The sequence below is a fragment of the Oncorhynchus kisutch genome, unplaced genomic scaffold (assembly GCF_002021735.2).
Source record: "Oncorhynchus kisutch isolate 150728-3 unplaced genomic scaffold, Okis_V2 scaffold2202, whole genome shotgun sequence".
NCBI classification, from domain to species: Eukaryota; Metazoa; Chordata; class Actinopteri; order Salmoniformes; family Salmonidae; genus Oncorhynchus; species Oncorhynchus kisutch.
This window is the reverse complement of record NW_022264147.1, coordinates 880976-907997: the sequence shown is the minus strand read 5'-3', so window position 1 is coordinate 907997 and position 27022 is coordinate 880976. Positions and strand designations below refer to the sequence as shown.

The window sequence follows — 27022 nt, the reverse complement described above, 5'->3', positions numbered from 1 at the left end:
GCTAATACCGTACACAACGTGATACAGGTGTAGAGAGCGCTAGGCTAATACCGTACACAACGTGATACAGGTGTAGAGAGCTAGGCTAATACCGTACACAACATGATACAGGTGTAGCGCGCTAGGCTAATACGGTACACAACATGATACAGGTGTAGAGAGCGCTAGGCTAATACCGTACACAACGTGATACAGGTGTAGAGAGCGCTAGGCTAATACCGTACACAACATGATACAGGTGTAGAGAGCGCTAGGCTAATACCGTACACAACGTGATACAGGTGTAGAGAGCGCTAGGCTAATACCGTACACAACGTGATACAGGTGTAGAGAGCGCTAGGCTAATACCGTACACAACGTGATACAGGTGTAGAGAGCGCTAGGCTAATACCGTACACAACATGATACAGGTGTAGAGAGCGCTAGGCTAATACCGTACACAACATGATACAGGTGTAGCGCACGCTAGGCTAATACCGTACACAACGTGATACAGGTGTAGAGAGCGCTAGGCTAATACCGTACACAACATGATACAGGTGTAGAGAGCGCTAGGCTAATACCGTACACAACGTGATACAGGTGTAGAGAGAGCTAGGCTAATACCGTACACAACGTGATACAGGTGTAGAGAGCGCTAGGCTAATACCGTACACAACGTGATACAGGTGTAGAGAGCGCTAGGCTAATACCGTACACAACGTGATACAGGTGTAGAGAGCGCTAGGCTAATACCGTACACAACATGATACAGGTGTAGCGCACGCTAGGCTAATACCGTACACAACATGATACAGGTGTAGCGCACACAAGGCTAATACATTACACAACATGATACAGGTGTAGCGCGCTAGGCTAATACCGTACACAACATGATACAGGTGTAGCGCGCTAGGCTAATACCGTACACAACATGATACAGGTGTAGAGAGCGCTAGGCTAATACGGTACACAACATGATACAGGTGTAGCGCGCTAGGCTAATACCGTACACAACATGATACAGGTGTAGCGCACGCTAGGCTAATACCGTACACAACATGATACAGGTGTAGCGCACACAAGGCTAATACCTTACACAACATGATACAGGTGTAGCGAGCGCTAGGCTAATACGGTACACAACATGATACAGGTGTAGCGCGCTAGGCTAATACCGTACACAACATGATACAGGTGTAGAGAGCGCTAGGCTAATACCGTACACAACATGATACAGGTGTAGAGAGCGCTAGGCTAATACCATACACAACATGATACAGGTGTAGCGCGCAAGGCTAATACCGTACACAACATGATACAGGTATAGCGCGCGCTAGGCTATTACGGTACACAACATGATACAGGTATAGCGCGCGCTAGGCTATTACGGTACACAACATGATACAGGTGTAGAGAGCGCTAGGCTAATACCGTACACAACATAGTTGTTCTAAATAAAGTTTCCACATGATATTACTGTTTTCATCTCCTCCCACTGTCTCTCTTACCTCCTCCCACGGTCTCTCTCTCATCTCCTCCCACGGTCTCTCTCTCACCTCCTCCCACGGTCTCTCTCACCTCCTCCCACTATCTCTCTCACCTCCTCCCACTATCTCTCTCACCTCCTCCCACGGTCTCTCTCACCTCCTCCCACGGTCTCTCTCACCTCCTCCCACGGTCTCTCTCACGGTCTCCTCCCACGGTCTCTCACGGTCTCTCTCTAACCTCCTCCCACTGTCTCTCTCACCTCCTCCCACTGTCTCTCTCACCTCCTCCCACGGTCTCTCTCACCTCCTCCCACGGTCTCTCTCACCTCCTCCCACGGTCCCTCTCTCACCTCCTCCCACGGTCTCTCTCTAACCTCCTCCCACTGTCTCTCTCTAACCTCCTCCCACTGTCTCTCTCTAACCTCCTCCCACTGTCTCTCTCACCTCCTCCCACTGTCTCTCTCACCTCCTCCCACTGTCTCTCTCACCTCCTCCCACTGTCTCTCTCACCTCCTCCCACTGTCTCTCTCACCTCCTCCCACTGTCTCTCTCACCTCCTCCCACTGTCTCTCTCACCTCCTCCCACTGTCTCTCTCACCTCCTCCCACTGTCCCCATGCCTGTCTCTCTAACCTCTTCCCTTTGTCACTCTGACACCATGTCCTGCCAAATGGGTTGCCAGATCAGCACAAAACACACTGTCCAATGAGACCAAGCACACCACCAAGGGTCAGGAGACGTCCATCAAGCCATAGCATGTCTCTCTGCAGCTCTACATCCTAGCTGTTGGCTGGTTGACATGGGCTGTTTAAAGGTTACGTCAGCCCATTCCCAGGGCATCGATCCGGAGGTGTCAAAGTGTACTGTGTCTAGAGATTGCAGCACTCTGAAGAGGCTGTCCAGCTCAGCACGATTTGGTATTTTATTATGATCCACATTAGCTGTTACAAAACTACTCTAAAGAGGAACATTACTCCAGACAGCTGTTTATAAACTACAGAGGAACATTACTCCAGACAGCTAGCTGACTATGTTTATAAACTACTGTACAGAGGAACATTACTCCAGACAGCTAGCTGACTATGTTTATAAACTACAGAGGAACATTACTCCAGACAGCTAGCTGACTATGGTTATAAACTACAGAGGAACATTACTCCAGACAGCTAGCTGACTATGGTTATAAACTACAGAGGAACATTACTCCAGACAGCTAGCTGACTATGTTTATAAACTACTGTACAGAGGAACATTACTCCAGACAGCTAGCTGGCTATGTTTATAAACTACAGAGGAACATTACTCCAGACAGCTAGCTGACTATGTTTATAAACTACAGAGGAACATTACTCCAGACAGCTAGCTGACTATGTTTATAAACTACTGTACAGAGGAACATTACTCCAGACAGCTAGCTGACTATGTTTATAAACTACAGAGGAACATTACTCCAGACAGCTAGCTGACTATGTTTATAAACTACAGAGGAACATTACTCCAGACAGCTAGCTGACTATGTTTATAAACTACAGAGGAACATTACTCCAGACAGCTAGCTGGCTATGTTTATAAACTACAGAGGAACATTACTCCAGACAGCTAGCTGACTAAGTTTATAGACTACAGAGGAACATTACTCCAGACAGCTAGCTGACTATGTTTATAAACTACAGAGGAACATTACTCCAGATAGCTAGCTGACTATGTTTATAAACTACTGTACAGAGGAACATTACTCCAGACAGCTAGCTGACTATGTTTATAAACTACAGAGGAACATTACTCCAGACAGCTAGCTGACTATGTTTATAAACTACTGTACAGAGGAACATTACTCCAGACAGCTAGCTGACTATGTTTATAAACTACTGTACAGAGGAACATTACTCCAGACAGCTAGCTGACTATGTTTATAAACTACAGAGGAACATTACTCCAGACAGCTAGCTGACTATGTTTATAAACTACAGAGGAACATTACTCCAGACAGCTAGCTGACTATGTTTATAAACTACAGAGGAACATTACTCCAGACAGCTAGCTGACTATGTTTATAAACTACTGTACAGAGGAACATTACTCCAGACAGCTAGCTGACTATGTTTATAAACTACAGAGGAACATTACTCCAGACAGCTAGCTGGCTATGTTTATAAACTACTGTACAGAGGAACATTACTCCAGACAGCTAGCTGACTATGTTTATAAACTACAGAGGAACATTACTCCAGACAGCTAGCTGGCTATGTTTATAAACTACAGAGGAACATTACTCCAGACAGCTAGCTGACTATGTTTATAAACTACTGTACAGAGGAACAGTACTCCAGACAGCTAGCTGGCTATGTTTATAAACTACTGTACAGAGGAACATTACTCCAGACAGCTAGCTGACTATGTTTATAAACTACAGAGGAACATTACTCCAGACAGCTAGCTGACTATGTTTATAAACTACTGTACAGAGGAACATTACTCCAGACAGCTAGCTGACTATGTTTATAAACTACAGAGGAACATTACTCCAGACAGGTAGCTGGCTATGTTTATAAACTACAGAGGAACATTACTCCAGACAGCTAGCTGACTATGTTTATAAACTACAGAGGAACATTACTCCAGACAGCTAGCAGACTATGTTTATAAACTACAGAGGAACATTACTCCAGACAGCTAGCTGACTATGTTTATAAACTACAGAGGCACATTACTCCAGACAGCTAGCTGACTATGTTTATAAACTACAGAGGAACATTACTCCAGACAGCTAGCTGACTATGTTTATAAACTACAGAGGAACATTACTCCAGACAGCTAGCTGACTATGTTTATAAACTACAGAGGAACATTACTCCAGACAGCTAGCTGACTATGTTTATAAACTACAGAGGAACATTACTCCAGACAGCTAGCTGACTATGTTTATAAACTACAGAGGAACATTACTCCAGACAGCTAGCTGACTATGTTTATAAACTACTGTACAGAGGAACATTACTCCAGACACCTAGCTGACTATGTTTATAAACTACAGAGGAACATTACTCCAGACAGCTAGCTGGCTATGTTTATAAACTACAGAGGAACATTACTCCAGACAGCTAGCTGACTAAGTTTATAGACTACAGAGGAACATTACTCCAGACAGCTAGCTGACTATGTTTATAAACTACAGAGGAACATTACTCCAGATAGCTAGCTGACTATGTTTATAAACTACTGTACAGAGGAACATTACTCCAGACAGCTAGCTGACTATGTTTATAAACTACAGAGGAACATTACTCCAGACAGCTAGCTGACTATGTTTATAAACTACTGTACAGAGGAACATTACTCCAGACAGCTAGCTGACTATGTTTATAAACTACTGTACAGAGGAACATTACTCCAGACAGCTAGCTGACTATGTTTATAAACTACAGAGGAACATTACTCCAGACAGCTAGCTGACTATGTTTATAAACTACAGAGGAACATTACTCCAGACAGCTAGCTGACTATGTTTATAAACTACAGAGGAACATTACTCCAGACAGCTAGCTGACTATGTTTATAAACTACTGTACAGAGGAACATTACTCCAGACAGCTAGCTGACTATGTTTATAAACTACAGAGGAACATTACTCCAGACAGCTAGCTGGCTATGTTTATAAACTACTGTACAGAGGAACATTACTCCAGACAGCTAGCTGACTATGTTTATAAACTACAGAGGAACATTACTCCAGACAGCTAGCTGGCTATGTTTATAAACTACAGAGGAACATTACTCCAGACAGCTAGCTGACTATGTTTATAAACTACTGTACAGAGGAACAGTACTCCAGACAGCTAGCTGGCTATGTTTATAAACTACTGTACAGAGGAACATTACTCCAGACAGCTAGCTGACTATGTTTATAAACTACAGAGGAACATTACTCCAGACAGCTAGCTGACTATGTTTATAAACTACTGTACAGAGGAACATTACTCCAGACAGCTAGCTGACTATGTTTATAAACTACAGAGGAACATTACTCCAGACAGCTAGCTGACTATGTTTATAAACTACAGAGGCACATTACTCCAGACAGCTAGCTGACTATGTTTATAAACTACAGAGGAACATTACTCCAGACAGCTAGCTGGCTATGTTTATAAACTACTGAGGAACATTACTCCAGATAGCTAGCTGACTATGTTTATAAACTACTGTACAGAGGAACATTACTCCAGACAGCTAGCTGACTATGTTTATAAACTACTGTACAGAGGAACATTACTCCAGACAGCTAACTGACTATGTTTATAAACTACAGAGGAACATTACTCCAGACAGCTAGCTGACTATGTTTATAAACTACAGAGGAACATTACTCCAGACAGCTAGCTGACTATGTTTATAAACTACTGTACAGAGGAACATTACACCAGACAGCTAGCTGACTATGTATATAATCTACAGAGGAACATTACTCCAGACAGCTAGCTGACTATGTTTATAAACTACTGTACAGAGGAACATTACTCCAGACAGCTAGCTGGCTATGTTTATAAACTACTGTACAGAGGAACATTACTCCAGACAGCTAGCTGACTATGTTTATAAACTACAGAGGAACATTACTCCATACAGCTAGCTGACTATGTTTATAAACTACAGAGGAACATTACTCCAGACAGCTAACTGACTAAGTTTATAGACTACAGAGGAACATTACTCCAGACAGCTAGCTGACTATGTTTATAAACTACTGTACAGAGGAACATTACTCCAGACAGCTAGCTGACTATGTTTATAAACTACAGAGGAACATTACTCCAGACAGCTAGCTGACTATGTTTATAAACTACTGTACAGAGGAACATTACTCCAGACAGCTAGCTGACTATGTTTATAAACTACTGTACAGAGGAACATTACTCCAGACAGCTAGTATAAATAGCAGTATATTAGATTTATAGACAGTACAGTATAAATAAACTCAGTTCTGTGGACCTATTAGAGTGCATTAGTCCTGCTGACACCAATTAGCATTGGAGAGGTGGCGAGGACACGGACGCTTGCTGTGTCTTTCACAGGAAGTGAACTGTGAAACTAAAGGCTTTATATTTAATCCGGCAGTATTGGGAGTTTTTTTTCTCTGAGACCTCTCTCTCTCTCTGTCCTCTCTCTCTGCTCCCTTCATCACTCCAGGGTCATAGAGAGAGCAGAGAGAGTGAGGGGGAGTACAGAGAGGTCTTCACAGCTCTGAACGGACCACGACCGACCTCTGGAGACACACTGTTTTTCTTTCTATCCACAAACATCATTGACTGTTTCTCTCCTGGAGCTGCTTTAGTGCCATTTAATATCAAGCAACACAAGTCCAGAATAAAACCCAAAAGTACAGTCGTCCACTACCAATCTGTGTAGCCCACCTGGGTGATGCACAGCCACCATTTTGTGCCAGAACACTCACCACACATCAGCTATCATGGTGTTGAGGTGAGGAGTGAGGTGGATGACTACGTGGTCATAATTACAGTTATCCAGGACACTGAGGTTAACACCCCTACTATTACATTAAATGTCAACAAATCAGGACATCCAGCAGGTAGCCTAGTGTTTAGAGCATTGGACTAGTAACCAGCAGGTAGCCTTGTGTTTAGAGCGTTGGACTAGTAACCAGCAGGTAGCCTAGTGTTTAGAGCGTTGGACTAGTAACCAGCAGGTAGCCTTGTGTTTAGAGCGTTGGACTAGTAACCAGCAGGTAGCCTAGTGGTTAGAGTGTTGGACTAGTAACCAGCAGGTAGCCTAGTGGTTAGAGCGTTGGACTAGTAACCAGCAGGTAGCCTAGTGGTTAGGGTTGGACTAGTAACCAGCAGGTAGCCTAGTGTTTAGAGTGTTGGACTAGTAACCAGCAGGTAGCCTTGTGTTTAGAGCGTTGGACTAGTAACCAGCAGGTAGCCTAGTGGTTAGAGTGTTGGACTAGTAACCAGCAGGTAGCCTAGTGGTTAGAGCGTTGGACTAGTAACCAGCAGGTAGCCTAGTGGTGAGAGTGTTGGACCAGTAACCAGCAGGTAGCCTAGTGGTTAGAGTGTTGGACCAGTAACCAGCAGGTAGCCTAGTGGTTAGAGCGTTGGACTAGTAACCAGCAGGTAGCCTAGTGGTTAGAGCCTTGGACTAGTAACCAGCAGGTAGCCTAGTGGTTAGAGCGTTGGACTAGTAACCAGCAGGTAGCCTAGTGGTTAGGGTTGGACTAGTAACCAGCAGGTAGCCTAGTGGTTAGAGCAGGTAGCCTAGTGGTTAGAGCGGTGGACTAGTAACCAGCAGGTAGCCTAGTGGTTAGTGTTGGACTAGTAACCAGCAGGTAGCCTAGTGGTTAGAGCGTTGGACTAGTAACCAGCAGGTAGCCTAGTGGTTAGAGCGTTGGACTAGTAACCAGCAGGTAGCCTAGTGGTTAGAGCGTTGGACTAGTAACCAGCAGGTAGCCTAGTGGTTAGAGCGTTGGACTACTAACCAGCAGGTAGCCTAGTGGTTAGAGCGTTGGACTAGTAACCAGCAGGTAGCCTAGTGGTTAGTGTTGGACTAGTAACCAGCAGGTAGCCTAGTGGTTAGAGCGTTGGACTAGTAACCAGCAGGTAGCCTTGTGGTTAGAGTGTTGGACTAGTAACCAGCAGGTAGCCTAGTGGTTAGAGCGTTGGACTAGTAACCAGCAGGTAGCCTAGTGGTTAAAGCATTGGGCTAGTAACCAGCAGGTAGCCTAGTGGTTAGAGCGTTGGACTAGTAACCAGCAGGTAGCCTAGTGGTTAGAGTGTTGGACCAGTAACCAGCAGGTAGCCTAGTGGTTAGAGCGTTGGGCTAGTAACCGGAAGGTTGCATGATCGAATCCATGAGCTGACAAGGTACATATCTGTCGCCCTTGAACAAGGCAGTTAACCCACAATAGATAGGGACAATAGCAGGCAAAAATAGGGACAACAGATAGGGACAATAGCAGGCAAAGATAGGGACATACAGGCAAAGATGGGGACAATAGATAGGGACAATAGATAGGGACAATAGCAGGCAAAGATAGGGACAATAGCAGGCAAAGATAGGGACAATAGATTGGGACAATAGCAGGCAAAGATAGGGACATTAGATGGGGACAATAGCAGGCAAAGATAGGGACAATAGGAGGCAATGATGGGGACAATAGCAGGCAAAGATAGGGACAATATATAGGGACAATAGCAGGCAAAGATGGGGACAATAGCAGGCAAAGATGGGGACAATAGCAGGCAAAGATGGGGACAATAGATGGGGACAATAGCAGGCAAAGATAGGGACAATAGATGGGGACAATAGCAGGCAAAGATAGGGACAATAGATGGGGACAATAGCAGGCAAAGATGGGGACAATAGATGGGGACAATAGCAGGCAAAGATCGGGACAATAGCAGGCAAAGATGGGGACAATTGATGGGGACAATAGCAGGCATAGATCGGGACAATACATGGGGACAATAGCAGGCAAAGATATGGACAATAGATGGGGACAATAGCAGGCAAAGATGGGGACAATAGATGGGGACAATAGCAGGCAAAGATCGGGACAATAGATGGGGACAATAGCAGGCAAAGATGGGGACAATAGATGGGGACAATAGCAGGCAAAGATCAGGACAATAGATGGGGACAATAGCAGGCAAAGATCGGGACAATAGATAGGGACAATAGCAGGCAAAGATCGGGACAATAGCAGGCAAAGATGGGGACAATAGATAGGGACAATAGCAGGCAAAGATCGGGACAATAGCAGGCAAAGATAGGGACAATAGATAGGGACAATAGCAGGCAAAGATCGGGACAATAGATAGGGACAATAGCAGGCAAAGATGGGGACAATAGCAGGCAAAGATGGGGACAATAGATAGGGACAATAGACGGGGACAATAGACGGGGACAATAGTAGGCAAAGATCGGGACAATAGATGGGGACAATAGCAGGCTAAGATGGGGACAATAGCAGGCAAAGATCGGGACAATAGATAGGGACAATAGACGGTGATTGATGGCCACGGTGTTTGATGGCCATGGTGATTGATGGCCATGGTGTTTGCTGGCCACGGTGTTTGATTGCCATGGTGATTGATGGCCACGGTGTTTGATCGCCATGGTGATTTCCTTAAAAATCCTCTGGATAAGAGCATCTGCTAAATAATTCAAAGGTTCAATGTTTCAACAAGAAGAAGAAGAAGAAGACAAAATGTCCCGTTCATTAACAAAACATTTGTTCTCGCATTTCATTTCCTTACAATGAATGTTCTCGTTATTTTTTCTCTCTGTTTTGCAACACTTCAAATGTTGTTCTGGACTTCAGACGTTTTTTTTGTTGCTTGATATTAGATGACACGAAAGTAACTCCATATTCTCTCATGTCTGAGGACATATCGGGGGGGGAAAAAAAGAGGAGAGGAGCAATTGATACTGGCTGAAATTAGAGCCTGGTGCGCGTAGCTATAGCCCCCGGCTCTCCTCTCAGTATCCAGGATATTGATTGAACGATATCTGTGTGCTCCAAGGCTAGAGATGCATCACTTGGACCTGACTGCTAATTTGAAACCTCAGCCTCCATTAGGTCTTTTGACATTCAGCCCGATGCTGCTGTTGCTGTGAAGACTTTAACATCTCCTCTTAGTACAGTGATATAAAACATCACTGATGCTGGGAACACTTTAACATCTCCTCTTAGGGACAGTGATATAAAACATCACTGATGCTGGGAACACTTTAACATCTCCTCTTAGTACAGTGATATAAAACATCACTGATGCTGGGAACACTTTAACATCTCCTCTTAGTACAGTGATATAAAACATCACTGATGCTGCTGATAGATATACTAATCACTGATAGGCTGATAGATATACTAATCACTGATGCTAGACTGATATATCTACTAATCACTGATCCTAGGCTGATATATATACTAATCACTGATCCTAGGCTGATAGATATACTAATCACTGATCCTAGGCTGATATATATATACTAATCACTGATAGGCTGATAGATATACTAATCACTGATGCTAGGCTGATATATATACTAATCACTGATAGGCTGATAGATATACTAATCACTGATGCTAGACTGATATATATACTAATCACTGATGCTAGGCTGATAGATATACTAATCACTGATAGGCTGATAGATATACTAATCACTGATAGGCTGATATATATACTAATCACTGATAGGCTGATAGAAATACTAATCACTGATAGGCTGATATATATACTAATCACTGATAGGCTGATAGATATACTAATCACTGATAGGCTGATAGATATACTAATCACTGATAGGCTGATAGATATACTAATCACTGATAGGCTGATAGATATACTAATCACTGATAGGCTGATAGATATACTAATCACTGATGCTAGACTGATAGATATACTAATCACTGATAGGCTGATAGATATACTAATCACTGATAGGCTGATAGATATACTAATCACTGATGCTAGGCTGATAGATATACTAATCACTGATAGGCTGATAGATATACTAATCACTGATAGGCTGATAGATATACTAATCACTGATAGACTGATAGATATACTAATCACTGATAGACTGATAGATATACTAATCACTGATAGGCTGATAGATATACTAATCACTGATAGGCTGATAGATATACTAATCACTGATGCTAGGCTGATATATATATACTAATCACTGATAGGCTGATAGATATACTAATCACTGATAGGCTGATAGATATACTAATCACTGATGCTAGACTGATATATATATATATATATACTAAACACTAATCAGTGACATTACTCCTTGTCTCCGGTGCTTCTTCTGCAGTCGTAGTGCTCTGGTTTCATCTTTCCTCACATCACATCCAGCAATGTCAGTGATTCATATTGATTCACGGAGAGAAGTTGAGGCAAGCCGAGTTAAGAGTTGAGTTAAAGTTGAAATTGAGAACCCTGCTGAGTCTATACCCTGAAGTGATGATATCCTGCTGCGGGGCTTGTACCAATTCTGCCTGAGCTTTAGCCAGCTGAAGATCAGTTGGCTTGAACACATACTTATCTGGGACCAGGCGAATGGCTTATTGCAGTGGTCTTAAACTCGTGGTTTACGAGCCGCAACTGGCCAGTGAGCTGATTTAATGTGGTCCTCAGTTGACTTAATGAATGTGGCACTATTGCTTCTGATCAACTTCCTGTTTCTCTGTCTCCTCCCCCTCTACAGTGAAGCCCCTCCCCCTGTCCCCCCTGTTGCCTCAGTTGTCCACGTTGACGGCCAGGGGCGGGGCCTTGGGAGGGGGTGTGTCTAGGGAGGCGTTGGAGCTGAGGGTCCGTGAGGTCGAAGAGGAGAACCAACTTCTCCGCCGTGAACTCAGCCGACCCCCCCGGAGCCCTGCTGGCCCTGCTCCACATCACACCAATCACCGCGGCAACCAGAGCAAGACTCACTCGGAGGAGGGAACAGGGGACAACGAGGCGGGGCTTAAAGCTGGCTCCTCGGGCAACAGGTCAGACTGTGTGCAGCAGCCAGCGGTAGACAAGTGTGAGGTGAGTTACACTAGGAGGAGATAAGACTGGTAGACTAGTGTCAGGTGAGGTACACTAGGAGGAGATAAGATAAGACTGGTAGACTAGTGTGAGGTGAGTTACACTAGGAGGAGATAAGACTGGTAGACTAGTGTCAGGTGAGTTACACTAGGAGGAGACAAGACTGGTAGACTAGTGTCAGGTGAGTTACACTAGGAGGAGATAAGACTGGTAGACTAGTGTCAGGTGAGTTACACTAGGAGGAGATAAGATAAGACTGGTAGACTAGTGTCAGGTGAGTTAGACTAGGAGGAGATAAGATAAGACTGGTAGACTAGTGTGAGGTGAGTTACACTAGGAGGAGATAAGACTGGTAGAATAGTGTCAGGTGAGTTACACTAGGAGGAGATAAGATAAGACTGGTAGACTAGTGTCAGGTGAGTTACACTAGGAGGAGATAAGACTGGTAGACTAGTGTCAGGTGAGTTACACTAGGAGGAGATAAGATAAGACTGGTAGACTAGTGTCAGGTGAGTTACACTAGGAGGAGATAAGATAAGACTGGTAGACTAGTGTCAGGTGAGTTACACTAGGAGGAGATAAGACTGGTAGACTAGTGTCAGGTGAGTTACACTAGGAGGAGATAAGACTGGTAGACTAGTGTCAGGTGAGTTACACTAGGAGGAGATAAGACTGGTAGACTAGTGTCAGGTGAGTTACACTAGGAGGAGATGAGACTGGTAGACTAGTGTGAGGTGAGTTACACTAGGAGGAGATAAGACTGGTAGACTAGTGTCAGGTGAGTTACACTAGGAGGAGATAAGACTGGTAGACAGTGTCAGGTGAGTTACACTAGGAGGAGATAAGACTGGTAGACTAGTGTGAGGTGAGTTACACTAGGAGGAGATAAGACTGGTAGACTAGTGTGAGGTGAGTTACACTAGGAGGAGATAAGACTGGTAGACTAGTGTCAGGTGAGTTACACTAGGAGGAGATAAGATAAGACTGGTAGACTAGTGTCGGTTGAGGTACACTAGGAGGAGATAAGATAAGACTGGTAGATTAGTGTCAGGTGAGTTACACTAGGAGGAGATAAGACTGGTAGACAGTGTCAGGTGAGTTACACTAGGAGGAGATAAGACTGGTAGACTAGTGTGAGGTGAGTTACACTAGGAGGAGATAAGACTGGTAGACTAGTGTCAGGTGAGGTACACTAGGAGGAGATAAGATAAGACTGGTAGACTAGTGTGAGGTGAGTTACACTAGGAGGAGATAAGACTGGTAGACTAGTGTCAGGTGAGTTACACTAGGAGGAGACAAGACTGGTATACTAGTGTCAGGTGAGGTACACTAGGAGGAGATAAGACTGGTAGACTAGTGTGAGGTGAGTTACACTAGGAGGAGATAAGACTGGTAGACTAGTGTCAGGTGAGTTACACTAGGAGGAGATAAGACTGGTAGATTAGTGTCAGGTGAGTTACACTAGGAGGAGATAAGATAAGACTGGTAGATTAGTGTCAGGTGAGTTACACTAGGAGGAGATAAGACTGGTAGACAGTGTCAGGTGAGTTACACTAGGAGGAGATAAGACTGGTAGACTAGTGTCAGGTGAGTTACACTAGGAGGAGATAAGACTGGTAGACCAGTGTCAGGTGAGTTACACTAGGAGGAGATAAGATAAGACTGGTAGACTAGTGTCAGGTGAGTTACACTAGGAGGAGATAAGATAAGACTGGTAGACTAGTGTCAGGTGAGTTACACTAGGAGGAGATAAGACTGGTAGACTAGTGTCAGGTGAGTTACACTAGGAGGAGATAAGACTGGTAGACTAGTGTCAGGTGAGTTACACTAGGAGGAGATAAGACTGGTAGACTAGTGTCAGGTGAGTTACACTAGGAGGAGATGAGACTGGTAGACTAGTGTGAGGTGAGTTACACTAGGAGGAGATAAGACTGGTAGACTAGTGTCAGGTGAGTTACACTAGGAGGAGATAAGATAAGACTGGTAGATTAGTGTCAGGTGAGTTACACTAGGAGGAGATAAGACTGGTAGACAGTGTCAGGTGAGTTACACTAGGAGGAGACAAGACTGGTATACTAGTGTCAGGTGAGGTACACTAGGAGGAGATAAGACTGGTAGACTAGTGTGAGGTGAGTTACACTAGGAGGAGATAAGACTGGTAGACTAGTGTCAGGTGAGTTACACTAGGAGGAGACAAGACTGGTATACTAGTGTCAGGTGAGGTACACTAGGAGGAGATAAGACTGGTAGACTAGTGTGAGGTGAGTTACACTAGGAGGAGATAAGACTGGTAGACTAGTGTCAGGTGAGTTACACTAGGAGGAGATAAGATAAGACTGGTAGACTAGTGTCGGTTGAGGTACACTAGGAGGAGATAAGATAAGACTGGTAGATTAGTGTCAGGTGAGTTACACTAGGAGGAGATAAGACTGGTAGACAGTGTCAGGTGAGTTACACTAGGAGGAGATAAGACTGGTAGACTAGTGTGAGGTGAGTTACACTAGGAGGAGATAAGACTGGTAGACTAGTGTCAGGTGAGGTACACTAGGAGGAGATAAGATAAGACTGGTAGACTAGTGTGAGGTGAGTTACACTAGGAGGAGATAAGACTGGTAGACTAGTGTCAGGTGAGTTACACTAGGAGGAGATAAGATAAGACTGGTAGACTAGTGTCGGTTGAGGTACACTAGGAGGAGATAAGATAAGACTGGTAGATTAGTGTCAGGTGAGTTACACTAGGAGGAGATAAGACTGGTAGACTAGTGTGAGGTGAGTTACACTAGGAGGAGATAAGACTGGTAGACTAGTGTCAGGTGAGGTACACTAGGAGGAGATAAGATAAGACTGGTAGACTAGTGTGAGGTGAGTTACACTAGGAGGAGATAAGACTGGTAGACTAGTGTCAGGTGAGTTACACTAGGAGGAGATAAGATAAGACTGGTAGACTAGTGTCGGTTGAGGTACACTAGGAGGAGATAAGATAAGACTGGTAGATTAGTGTCAGGTGAGTTACACTAGGAGGAGATAAGACTGGTAGACAGTGTCAGGTGAGTTACACTAGGAGGAGATAAGACTGGTAGACTAGTGTGAGGTGAGTTACACTAGGAGGAGATAAGACTGGTAGACTAGTGTCAGGTGAGGTACACTAGGAGGAGATAAGATAAGACTGGTAGACTAGTGTGAGGTGAGTTACACTAGGAGGAGATAAGACTGGTAGACTAGTGTCAGGTGAGTTACACTAGGAGGAGACAAGACTGGTATACTAGTGTCAGGTGAGGTACACTAGGAGGAGATAAGACTGGTAGACTAGTGTGAGGTGAGTTACACTAGGAGGAGATAAGACTGGTAGACTAGTGTCAGGTGAGTTACACTAGGAGGAGATAAGATAAGACTGGTAGACTAGTGTCGGTTGAGGTACACTAGGAGGAGATAAGATAAGACTGGTAGATTAGTGTCAGGTGAGTTACACTAGGAGGAGATAAGACTGGTAGACAGTGTCAGGTGAGTTACACTAGGAGGAGATAAGACTGGTAGACTAGTGTGAGGTGAGTTACACTAGGAGGAGATAAGACTGGTAGACTAGTGTCAGGTGAGGTACACTAGGAGGAGATAAGATAAGACTGGTAGACTAGTGTGAGGTGAGTTACACTAGGAGGAGATAAGACTGGTAGACTAGTGTCAGGTGAGTTACACTAGGAGGAGACAAGACTGGTATACTAGTGTCAGGTGAGGTACACTAGGAGGAGATAAGACTGGTAGACTAGTGTGAGGTGAGTTACACTAGGAGGAGATAAGACTGGTAGACTAGTGTCAGGTGAGTTACACTAGGAGGAGATAAGATAAGACTGGTAGACTAGTGTCAGGTGAGTTACACTAGGAGGAGATAAGACTGGTAGATTAGTGTCAGGTGAGTTACACTAGGAGGAGATAAGATAAGACTGGTAGATTAGTGTCAGGTGAGTTACACTAGGAGGAGATAAGACTGGTAGACAGTGTCAGGTGAGTTACACTAGGAGGAGATAAGACTGGTAGACTAGTGTCAGGTGAGTTACACTAGGAGGAGATAAGACTGGTAGACCAGTGTCAGGTGAGTTACACTAGGAGGAGATAAGACTGGTAGACTAGTGTCAGGTGAGTTACACTAGGAGGAGATAAGATAAGACTGGTAGATTAGTGTCAGGTGAGTTACACTAGGAGGAGATAAGATAAGACTGGTAGATTAGTGTCAGGTGAGTTACACTAGGAGGAGATAAGACTGGTAGACAGTGTCAGGTGAGTTACACTAGGAGGAGATAAGACTGGTAGACTAGTGTGAGGTGAGTTACACTAGGAGGAGATAAGACTGGTAGACTAGTGTCAGGTGAGGTACACTAGGAGGAGATAAGATAAGACTGGTAGACTAGTGTGAGGTGAGTTACACTAGGAGGAGATAAGACTGGTAGACTAGTGTCAGGTGAGTTACACTAGGAGGAGATAAGATAAGACTGGTAGACTAGTGTCGGTTGAGGTACACTAGGAGGAGATAAGATAAGACTGGTAGATTAGTGTCAGGTGAGTTACACTAGGAGGAGATAAGACTGGTAGACAGTGTCAGGTGAGTTACACTAGGAGGAGATAAGACTGGTAGACTAGTGTGAGGTGAGTTACACTAGGAGGAGATAAGACTGGTAGACTAGTGTCAGGTGAGGTACACTAGGAGGAGATAAGATAAGACTGGTAGACTAGTGTGAGGTGAGTTACACTAGGAGGAGATAAGACTGGTAGACTAGTGTCAGGTGAGTTACACTAGGAGGAGACAAGACTGGTATACTAGTGTCAGGTGAGGTACACTAGGAGGAGATAAGACTGGTAGACTAGTGTGAGGTGAGTTACACTAGGAGGAGATAAGACTGGTAGACTAGTTTCAGGTGAGTTACACTAGGAGGAGATAAGATAAGACTGGTAGACTAGTGTCGGTTGAGGTACACTAGGAGGAGATAAGATAAGACTGGTAGACAGTGTCAGGTGAGTTACACTAGGAGGAGATAAGACTGGTAGACTAGTGTGAGGTGAGTTACACTAGGAGGAGATAAGACTGGTAGACTAGTGTCAGGTGAGGTACACTAGGAGGAGATAAGATAAGACTGGTAGACTAGTGTGAGGTGAGTTACACTAGGAGGAGATAAGACTGGTAGACTAGTGTCAGGTGAGTTACACTAGGAGGAGACAAGACTGGTATACTAGTGTCAGGTGAGGTACACTAGGAGGAGATAAGACTGGTAGACTAGTGTGAGGTGAGTTACACTAGGAGGAGATAAGACTGGTAGACTAGTGTCAGGTGAGTTACACTAGGAGGAGATAAGATAAGACTGGTAGACTAGTGTCAGGTGAGTTACACTAGGAGGAGATAAGACTGGTAGATTAGTGTCAGGTGAGTTACACTAGGAGGAGATAAGATAAGACTGGTAGATTAGTGTCAGGTGAGTTACACTAGGAGGAGATAAGACTGGTAGATTAGTGTCAGGTGAGTTACACTAGGAGGAGATAAGATAAGACTGGTAGATTAGTGTCAGGTGAGTTACACTAGGAGGAGATAAGACTGGTAGACAGTGTCAGGTGAGTTACACTAGGAGGAGATAAGACTGGTAGACTAGTGTCAGGTGAGTTACACTAGGAGGAGATAAGATAAGACTGGTAGACTAGTGTCGGTTGAGGTACACTAGGAGGAGATAAGATAAGACTGGTAGATTAGTGTCAGGTGAGTTACACTAGGAGGAGATAAGACTGGTAGACAGTGTCAGGTGAGTTACACTAGGAGGAGATAAGACTGGTAGACTAGTGTGAGGTGAGTTACACTAGGAGGAGATAAGACTGGTAGACTAGTGTCAGGTGAGGTACACTAGGAGGAGATAAGATAAGACTGGTAGACTAGTGTGAGGTGAGTTACACTAGGAGGAGATAAGACTGGTAGACTAGTGTCAGGTGAGTTACACTAGGAGGAGATAAGATAAGACTGGTAGACTAGTGTCGGTTGAGGTACACTAGGAGGAGATAAGATAAGACTGGTAGATTAGTGTCAGGTGAGTTACACTAGGAGGAGATAAGACTGGTAGACAGTGTCAGGTGAGTTACACTAGGAGGAGATAAGACTGGTAGACTAGTGTGAGGTGAGTTACACTAGGAGGAGATAAGACTGGTAGACTAGTGTCAGGTGAGGTACACTAGGAGGAGATAAGATAAGACTGGTAGACTAGTGTGAGGTGAGTTACACTAGGAGGAGATAAGACTGGTAGACTAGTGTCAGGTGAGTTACACTAGGAGGAGACAAGACTGGTATACTAGTGTCAGGTGAGGTACACTAGGAGGAGATAAGACTGGTAGACTAGTGTGAGGTGAGTTACACTAGGAGGAGATAAGACTGGTAGACTAGTGTCAGGTGAGTTACACTAGGAGGAGATAAGATAAGACTGGTAGACTAGTGTCGGTTGAGGTACACTAGGAGGAGATAAGATAAGACTGGTAGATTAGTGTCAGGTGAGTTACACTAGGAGGAGATAAGACTGGTAGACAGTGTCAGGTGAGTTACACTAGGAGGAGATAAGACTGGTAGACTAGTGTGAGGTGAGTTACACTAGGAGGAGATAAGACTGGTAGACTAGTGTCAGGTGAGGTACACTAGGAGGAGATAAGATAAGACTGGTAGACTAGTGTGAGGTGAGTTACACTAGGAGGAGATAAGACTGGTAGACTAGTGTCAGGTGAGTTACACTAGGAGGAGACAAGACTGGTATACTAGTGTCAGGTGAGGTACACTAGGAGGAGATAAGACTGGTAGACTAGTGTGAGGTGAGTTACACTAGGAGGAGATAAGACTGGTAGACTAGTGTCAGGTGAGTTACACTAGGAGGAGATAAGATAAGACTGGTAGACTAGTGTCAGGTGAGTTACACTAGGAGGAGATAAGACTGGTAGATTAGTGTCAGGTGAGTTACACTAGGAGGAGATAAGATAAGACTGGTAGATTAGTGTCAGGTGAGTTACACTAGGAGGAGATAAGACTGGTAGACAGTGTCAGGTGAGTTACACTAGGAGGAGATAAGACTGGTAGACTAGTGTCAGGTGAGTTACACTAGGAGGAGATAAGACTGGTAGACCAGTGTCAGGTGAGTTACACTAGGAGGAGATAAGACTGGTAGACTAGTGTCAGGTGAGTTACACTAGGAGGAGATAAGATAAGACTGGTAGATTAGTGTCAGGTGAGTTACACTAGGAGGAGATAAGATAAGACTGGTAGATTAGTGTCAGGTGAGTTACACTAGGAGGAGATAAGACTGGTAGACAGTGTCAGGTGAGTTACACTAGGAGGAGATAAGACTGGTAGACTAGTGTGAGGTGAGTTACACTAGGAGGAGATAAGACTGGTAGACTAGTGTCAGGTGAGGTACACTAGGAGGAGATAAGATAAGACTGGTAGACTAGTGTGAGGTGAGTTACACTAGGAGGAGATAAGACTGGTAGACTAGTGTCAGGTGAGTTACACTAGGAGGAGATAAGATAAGACTGGTAGACTAGTGTCGGTTGAGGTACACTAGGAGGAGATAAGATAAGACTGGTAGATTAGTGTCAGGTGAGTTACACTAGGAGGAGATAAGACTGGTAGACAGTGTCAGGTGAGTTACACTAGGAGGAGATAAGACTGGTAGACTAGTGTGAGGTGAGTTACACTAGGAGGAGATAAGACTGGTAGACTAGTGTCAGGTGAGGTACACTAGGAGGAGATAAGATAAGACTGGTAGACTAGTGTGAGGTGAGTTACACTAGGAGGAGATAAGACTGGTAGACTAGTGTCAGGTGAGTTACACTAGGAGGAGACAAGACTGGTATACTAGTGTCAGGTGAGGTACACTAGGAGGAGATAAGACTGGTAGACTAGTGTGAGGTGAGTTACACTAGGAGGAGATAAGACTGGTAGACTAGTGTCAGGTGAGTTACACTAGGAGGAGATAAGATAAGACTGGTAGACTAGTGTCGGTTGAGGTACACTAGGAGGAGATAAGATAAGACTGGTAGACAGTGTCAGGTGAGTTACACTAGGAGGAGATAAGACTGGTAGACTAGTGTGAGGTGAGTTACACTAGGAGGAGATAAGACTGGTAGACTAGTGTCAGGTGAGGTACACTAGGAGGAGATAAGATAAGACTGGTAGACTAGTGTGAGGTGAGTTACACTAGGAGGAGATAAGACTGGTAGACTAGTGTCAGGTGAGTTACACTAGGAGGAGACAAGACTGGTATACTAGTGTCAGGTGAGGTACACTAGGAGGAGATAAGACTGGTAGACTAGTGTGAGGTGAGTTACACTAGGAGGAGATAAGACTGGTAGACTAGTGTCAGGTGAGTTACACTAGGAGGAGATAAGATAAGACTGGTAGACTAGTGTCAGGTGAGTTACACTAGGAGGAGATAAGACTGGTAGATTAGTGTCAGGTGAGTTACACTAGGAGGAGATAAGATAAGACTGGTAGATTAGTGTCAGGTGAGTTACACTAGGAGGAGATAAGACTGGTAGATTAGTGTCAGGTGAGTTACACTAGGAGGAGATAAGATAAGACTGGTAGATTAGTGTCAGGTGAGTTACACTAGGAGGAGATAAGACTGGTAGACAGTGTCAGGTGAGTTACACTAGGAGGAGATAAGACTGGTAGACTAGTGTCAGGTGAGTTACACTAGGAGGAGATAAGACTGGTAGACCAGTGTCAGGTGAGTTACACTAGGAGGAGATAAGACTGGTAGACTAGTGTCAGGTGAGTTACACTAGGAGGAGATAAGATAAGACTGGTAGATTAGTGTCAGGTGAGTTACACTAGGAGGAGATAAGATAAGACTGGTAGACTAGTGTCGGTTGAGGTACACTAGGAGGAGATAAGATAAGACTGGTAGACAGTGTCAGGTGAGTTACACTAGGAGGAGATAAGACTGGTAGACTAGTGTCAGGTGAGGTACACTAGGAGGAGATAAGATAAGACTGGTAGACTAGTGTGAGGTGAGTTACACTAGGAGGAGATAAGATAAGACTGGTAGACTAGTGTCGGTTGAGGTACACTAGGAGGAGATAAGATAAGACTGGTAGACAGTGTCAGGTGAGTTACACTAGGAGGAGATAAGACTGGTAGACTAGTGTCAGGTGAGGTACACTAGGAGGAGAGAAGATAAGACTGGTAGACTAGTGTGAGGTGAGTTACACTAGGAGGAGATAAGACTGGTAGACTAGTGTCAGGTGAGGTACACTAGGAGGAGATAAGACTGGTAGACTAGTGTCAGGTGAGTTACACTAGGAGGAGATAAGACTGGTAGACTAGTGTCAGGTGAGTTACACTAGGAGGAGATAAGACTGGTAGACAGTGTCAGGTGAGTTACACTAGGAGGAGATAAGACTGGTAGACTAGTGTCAGGTGAGTTACACTAGGAGGAGATCAGATAAGATCAGCCTGTCTGTTTAGTGTGTTAGCCCCTCCTACAGTTGATCCTGACAGTACTGTGTACGTGGATATTGATTCTCTACCAGAGAAATGCACCAGTAATAATGTGGCGTTTGCTCCTCCTACAGTTGATCCTGACAGTACTGTGTACGTGGGTATTGATTCTCTACCAGAGAAATGCACCAGTAATGTGACCTTCAGCACTGCATGTAGTCCATTCGTTTTATACCTCCACCTAAGGTCATCCAAACATCTAACACACCTTTCTATTTTATATATTCACTAATCTACTTTTTTTATTTTATTTTGTCAATTACCAGAGTTCATACATTTTCATACTGGTCAGTCTTGGATAAATTGTCAAAGACTTCAGTCACCCAAGTCATTGACTGGTTTCTCTGCTACCTCACGGCAAGCGGTACCAGAGCACCAAATCTAGGACCAAAAGGCTCCTGAAACAGCCTCTACCCCCCAAGCTATTAGACTGCTGAACAATTAATCAAATGGCCACCCAGACTATTTATTTATTAAAGCCTGGCCATGTTGATGGTCTGGTCATGTTGAAGGTCTGGTCATATTAAAGCCTGGTCATGTTAAATATTGTGATATTATGGCTACTCTCATTAAGTGTCTGTCAGGTCATTCTAACAGCAGGTTTGTTGGAGGGTCTTTAGTACTGTGATGTCACAGTAAATCTCTTCTATTTCAGACACGTTCATCACTAGCAAGGCTCTTACAAAGGGCATGATGGGTATTACCAGCTGCACTGTGCTTTGAGTAGTCCTTATTGGTCCATCTCTAATGTCCTTATTGGCCCATCTCTACTGTCCCGATTGGTCCATCTCTACTGTCCTTATTGGTCCATCTCTAATGTCCTTATTGGTCCATCTCTACTGTCCTTATTGGTCCATCTCTACTGTCCTTATTGGTCCATCTCCACTGTCCTTATTGGTCCATCTCTACTGTCCTGATTGGCCCATCTCTACTGTCCTGATTGGCCCATCTCTACTGTCCCGCTTGGCCCATCTCTACTGTCCCGCTTGGCCCATCTCTACTGTACTTATTGGTCCATCTCTACTGTCCTGATTGGTCCATCTCTACTGTCCTTATTGGTGCATCTCTACTGTCCTTATTGGTGCATCTCTACTGTCCTTATTGGTCCATCTCTACTGTCCTTATTGGTCCATCTCTACTGTCCTTATTGGTCCATCTCTACTGTCCTGATTGGTCCATCTCTACTGTCCTGATTGGTCCATCTCTACTGTCCTGATTGGTCCATCTCTACTGTCCTGATTGGTCCATCTCTACTGTCCTGATTGGTCCATCTCTACTGTCCTCAGTCTGTGACCACTGTCTGTGTTTGTAGAGAAGACCATAGATAATGAACTAACAGGCTAACAGTGTGTGTTTGTAGAGAAGACTATAGATAATGAACTAACAGAGTTTGTAGAGAAGACTGTAGATAATGAACGAACAGAGTTTGTAGAGAAGACTATAGATAATAAACTAACAGTGTGTGTTTGTAGAGAAGACTATAGATAATGAACCAACAGGCTAACAGTGTGTGTTTGTAGAGAAGACCATAGATAATGAACCAACAGGCTAACAGTGTGTGTTTGTAGAGAAGACTATAGATAATGAACTAACAGAGTTTGTAGAGAAGACTGTAGATAATGAACGAACAGAGTTTGTAGAGAAGACTATAGATAATGAACTAACAGTGTGTGTTTGTAGAGAAGACCGTAGATAATGAACTAACAGAGTTTGTAGAGAAGACCATAGATAATGAACTAACAGAGTTTGTAGAGAAGACCGTAGATAATGAACTAACAGAGTTTGTAGAGAAGACCATAGATAATGAACTAACAGAGTTTGTAGAGAAGACCGTAGATAATGAACTAACAGAGTTTGTAGAGAAGACCGTAGATAATGAACTAACAGAGTTTGTAGAGAAGACCATAGATAATGAACTAACAGAGTTTGTAGAGAAGACCGTAGATAATGAACTAACAGAGTTTGTAGAGAAGACCGTAGATAATGAACTAACAGAGTTTGTAGAGAAGACCGTAGATAATGAACTAACAGAGTTTGTAGAGAAGACTGTAGATAATGAACTAACAGAGTTTGTAGAGAAGACCGTAGATAATGAACTAACAGAGTTTGTAGAGAAGACTGTAGATAATGAACTAACAGAGTTTGTAGAGAAGACCATAGATAATGAACTAACAGAGTTTGTAGAGAAGACCATAGATAATGAACTAACAGAGTTTGTAGAGAAGACCATAGATAATGAACTAACAGAGTTTGTAGAGAAGACCGTAGATAATGAACTAACAGAGTTTGTAGAGAAGACCGTAGATAATGAACTAACAGAGTTTGTAGAGAAGACCGTAGAAAATGAACTAACAGAGTTTGTAGAGAAGACCATAGATAATGAACTAACAGAGTTTGTAGAGAAGACCGTAGATAATGAACTAACAGTGTGCGTTTGTAGAGAAGACCATAGATAATGAACTAACAGAGTTTGTAGAGAAGACCGTAGATAATGAACTAACAGAGTTTGTAGAGAAGACCATAGATAATGAACTAACAGAGTTTGTAGAGAAGACCGTAGATAATGAACTAACAGAGTTTGTAGAGAAGACCGTAGATAATGAACTAACAGAGTTTGTAGAGAAGACCATAGATAATGAACTAACAGAGTTTGTAGAGAAGACCGTAGAAAATGAACTAACAGAGTTTGTAGAGAAGACCATAGATAATGAACTAACAGAGTTTGTAGAGAAGACCGTAGATAATGAACTAACAGAGTTTGTAGAGAAGACCATAGATAATGAACTAACAGAGTTTGTAGAGAAGACTGTAGATAATGAACTAACAGAGTTTGTAGAGAAGACCGTAGATAATGAACTAACAGAGTTTGTAGAGAAGACCGTAGATAATGAACTAACAGAGTTTGTAGAGAAGACTGTAGATAATGAACTAACAGAGTTTGTAGAGAAGACCGTAGATAATGAACTAACAGAGTTTGTAGAGAAGACCGTAGATAATGAACTAACAGAGTTTGTAGAGAAGACCGTAGATAATGAACTAACAGAGTTTGTAGAGAAGACCGTAGATAATGAACTAACAGAGTTTGTAGAGAAGACCGTAGATAATGAACTAACAGAGTTTGTAGAGAAGACCGTAGATAATGAACTAACAGAGTTTGTAGAGAAGACCATAGATAATGAACTAACAGAGTTTGTAGAGAAGACCATAGATAATGAACTAACAGAGTTTGTAGAGAAGACCATAGATAATGAACTAACAGAGTTTGTAGAGAAGACTGTAGATAATGAACTAACAGAGTTTGTAGAGAAGACCGTAGATAATGAACTAACAGAGTTTGTAGAGAAGACCGTAGATAATGAACTAACAGAGTTTGTAGAGAAGACCGTAGATAATGAACTAACAGAGTTTGTAGAGAAGACCGTAGATAATGAACTAACAGAGTTTGTAGAGAAGACTGTAGATAATGAACTAACAGAGTTTGTAGAGAAGACCATAGATAATGAACTAACAGAGTTTGTAGAGAAGACCATAGATAATGAACTAACAGAGTTTGTAGAGAAGACTATAGATAATGAACTAACAGAGTTTGTAGAGAAGACCATAGATAATGAACTAACAGAGTTTGTAGAGAAGACCATAGATAATGAACTAACAGAGTTTGTAGAGAAGACTATAGATAATGAACTAACAGAGTTTGTAGAGAAGACCGTTGAAAATGAACTAACAGAGTTTGTAGAGAAGACCATAGATAATGAACTAACAGAGTTTGTAGAGAAGACTATAGATAATGAACTAACAGAGTTTGTAGAGAAGACCATAGATAATGAACTAACAGAGTTTGTAGAGAAGACCGTAGATAATGAACTAACAGAGTTTGTAGAGAAGACCATAGATAATGAACTAACAGAGTTTGTAGAGAAGACCATAGATAATGAACTAACAGAGTTTGTAGAGAAGACCATAGATAATGAACTAACAGAGTTTGTAGAGAAGACCATAGATAATGAACTAACAGAGTTTGTAGAGAAGACCGTAGATAATGAACTAACAGAGTTTGTAGAGAAGACCATAGATAATGAACTAACAGAGTTTGTAGAGAAGACCATAGATAATGAACTAACAGAGTTTGTAGAGAAGACTATAGATAATGAACTAACAGAGTTTGTAGAGAAGACTATAGATAATGAACTAACAGAGTTTGTAGAGAAGACCATAGATAATGAACTAACAGAGTTTGTAGAGAAGACCGTAGATAATGAACTAACAGAGTTTGTAGAGAAGACCATAGATAATGAACTAACAGAGTTTGTAGAGAAGACCATAGATAATGAACTAACAGAGTTTGTAGAGAAGACCGTAGATAATGAACTAACAGTGTTTGTAGAGAAGACTGTAGATAATGAACTAACAGAGTTTGTAGAGAAGACCATAGATAATGAACTAACAGAGTTTGTAGAGAAGACCGTAGATAATGAACTAACAGTGTTTGTAGAGAAGACTGTAGATAATGAACTAACAGAGTTTGTAGAGAAGACCGTAGATAATGAACTAACAGAGTTTGTAGAGAAGACCGTAGATAATGAACTAACAGAGTTTGTAGAGAAGACCGTAGATAATGAACTAACAGAGTTTGTAGAGAAGACTGTAGATAATGAACTAACAGAGTTTGTAGAGAAGACTATAGATAATGAACTAACAGAGTTTGTAGAGAAGACCGTAGATAATGAACTAACAGAGTTTGTAGAGAAGACCGTAGATAATGAACTAACAGAGTTTGTAGAGAAGACCGTAGATAATGAACTAACAGAGTTTGTAGAGAAGACTGTAGATAATGAACTAACAGAGTTTGTAGAGAAGACTATAGATAATGAACTAACAGAGTTTGTAGAGAAGACCGTAGATAATGAACTAACAGAGTTTGTAGAGAAGACCGTAGATAATGAACTAACAGAGTTTGTAGAGAAGACCGTAGATAATGAACTAACAGAGTTTGTAGAGAAGACCGTAGATAATGAACTAACAGAGTTTGTAGAGAAGACCGTAGATAATGAACTAACAGAGTTTGTAGAGAAGACCATAGATAATGAACTAACAGAGTTTGTAGAGAAGACCATAGATAATGAACTAACAGAGTTTGTAGAGAAGACCATAGATAATGAACTAACAGAGTTTGTAGAGAAGACTGTAGATAATGAACTAACAGAGTTTGTAGAGAAGACCGTAGATAATGAACTAACAGAGTTTGTAGAGAAGACCGTAGATAATGAACTAACAGAGTTTGTAGAGAAGACCGTAGATAATGAACTAACAGAGTTTGTAGAGAAGACCGTAGATAATGAACTAACAGAGTTTGTAGAGAAGACTGTAGATAATGAACTAACAGAGTTTGTAGAGAAGACCGTTGAAATGAACTAACAGAGTTTGTAGAGAAGACCATAGATAATGAACTAACAGAGTTTGTAGAGAAGACTATAGATAATG

General features: G+C 42.9%; 1 protein-coding gene across 1 annotated transcript in view; it reads left to right on the top strand.

Moving 5' to 3' along the window:
* The window catches only part of LOC109886633 (LARGE xylosyl- and glucuronyltransferase 1-like), a 121396-nt gene that overhangs the window by 34074 nt on the left and 60300 nt on the right, over window positions 1–27022 (top strand). Inside the window, exon 2 of the mRNA XM_031819488.1 lies at window positions 11708–12030. Within this exon, the coding sequence (XP_031675348.1) occupies window positions 11708–12030 (323 nt within the window). The remainder of the gene's footprint in view (window positions 1–11707; window positions 12031–27022) is intronic.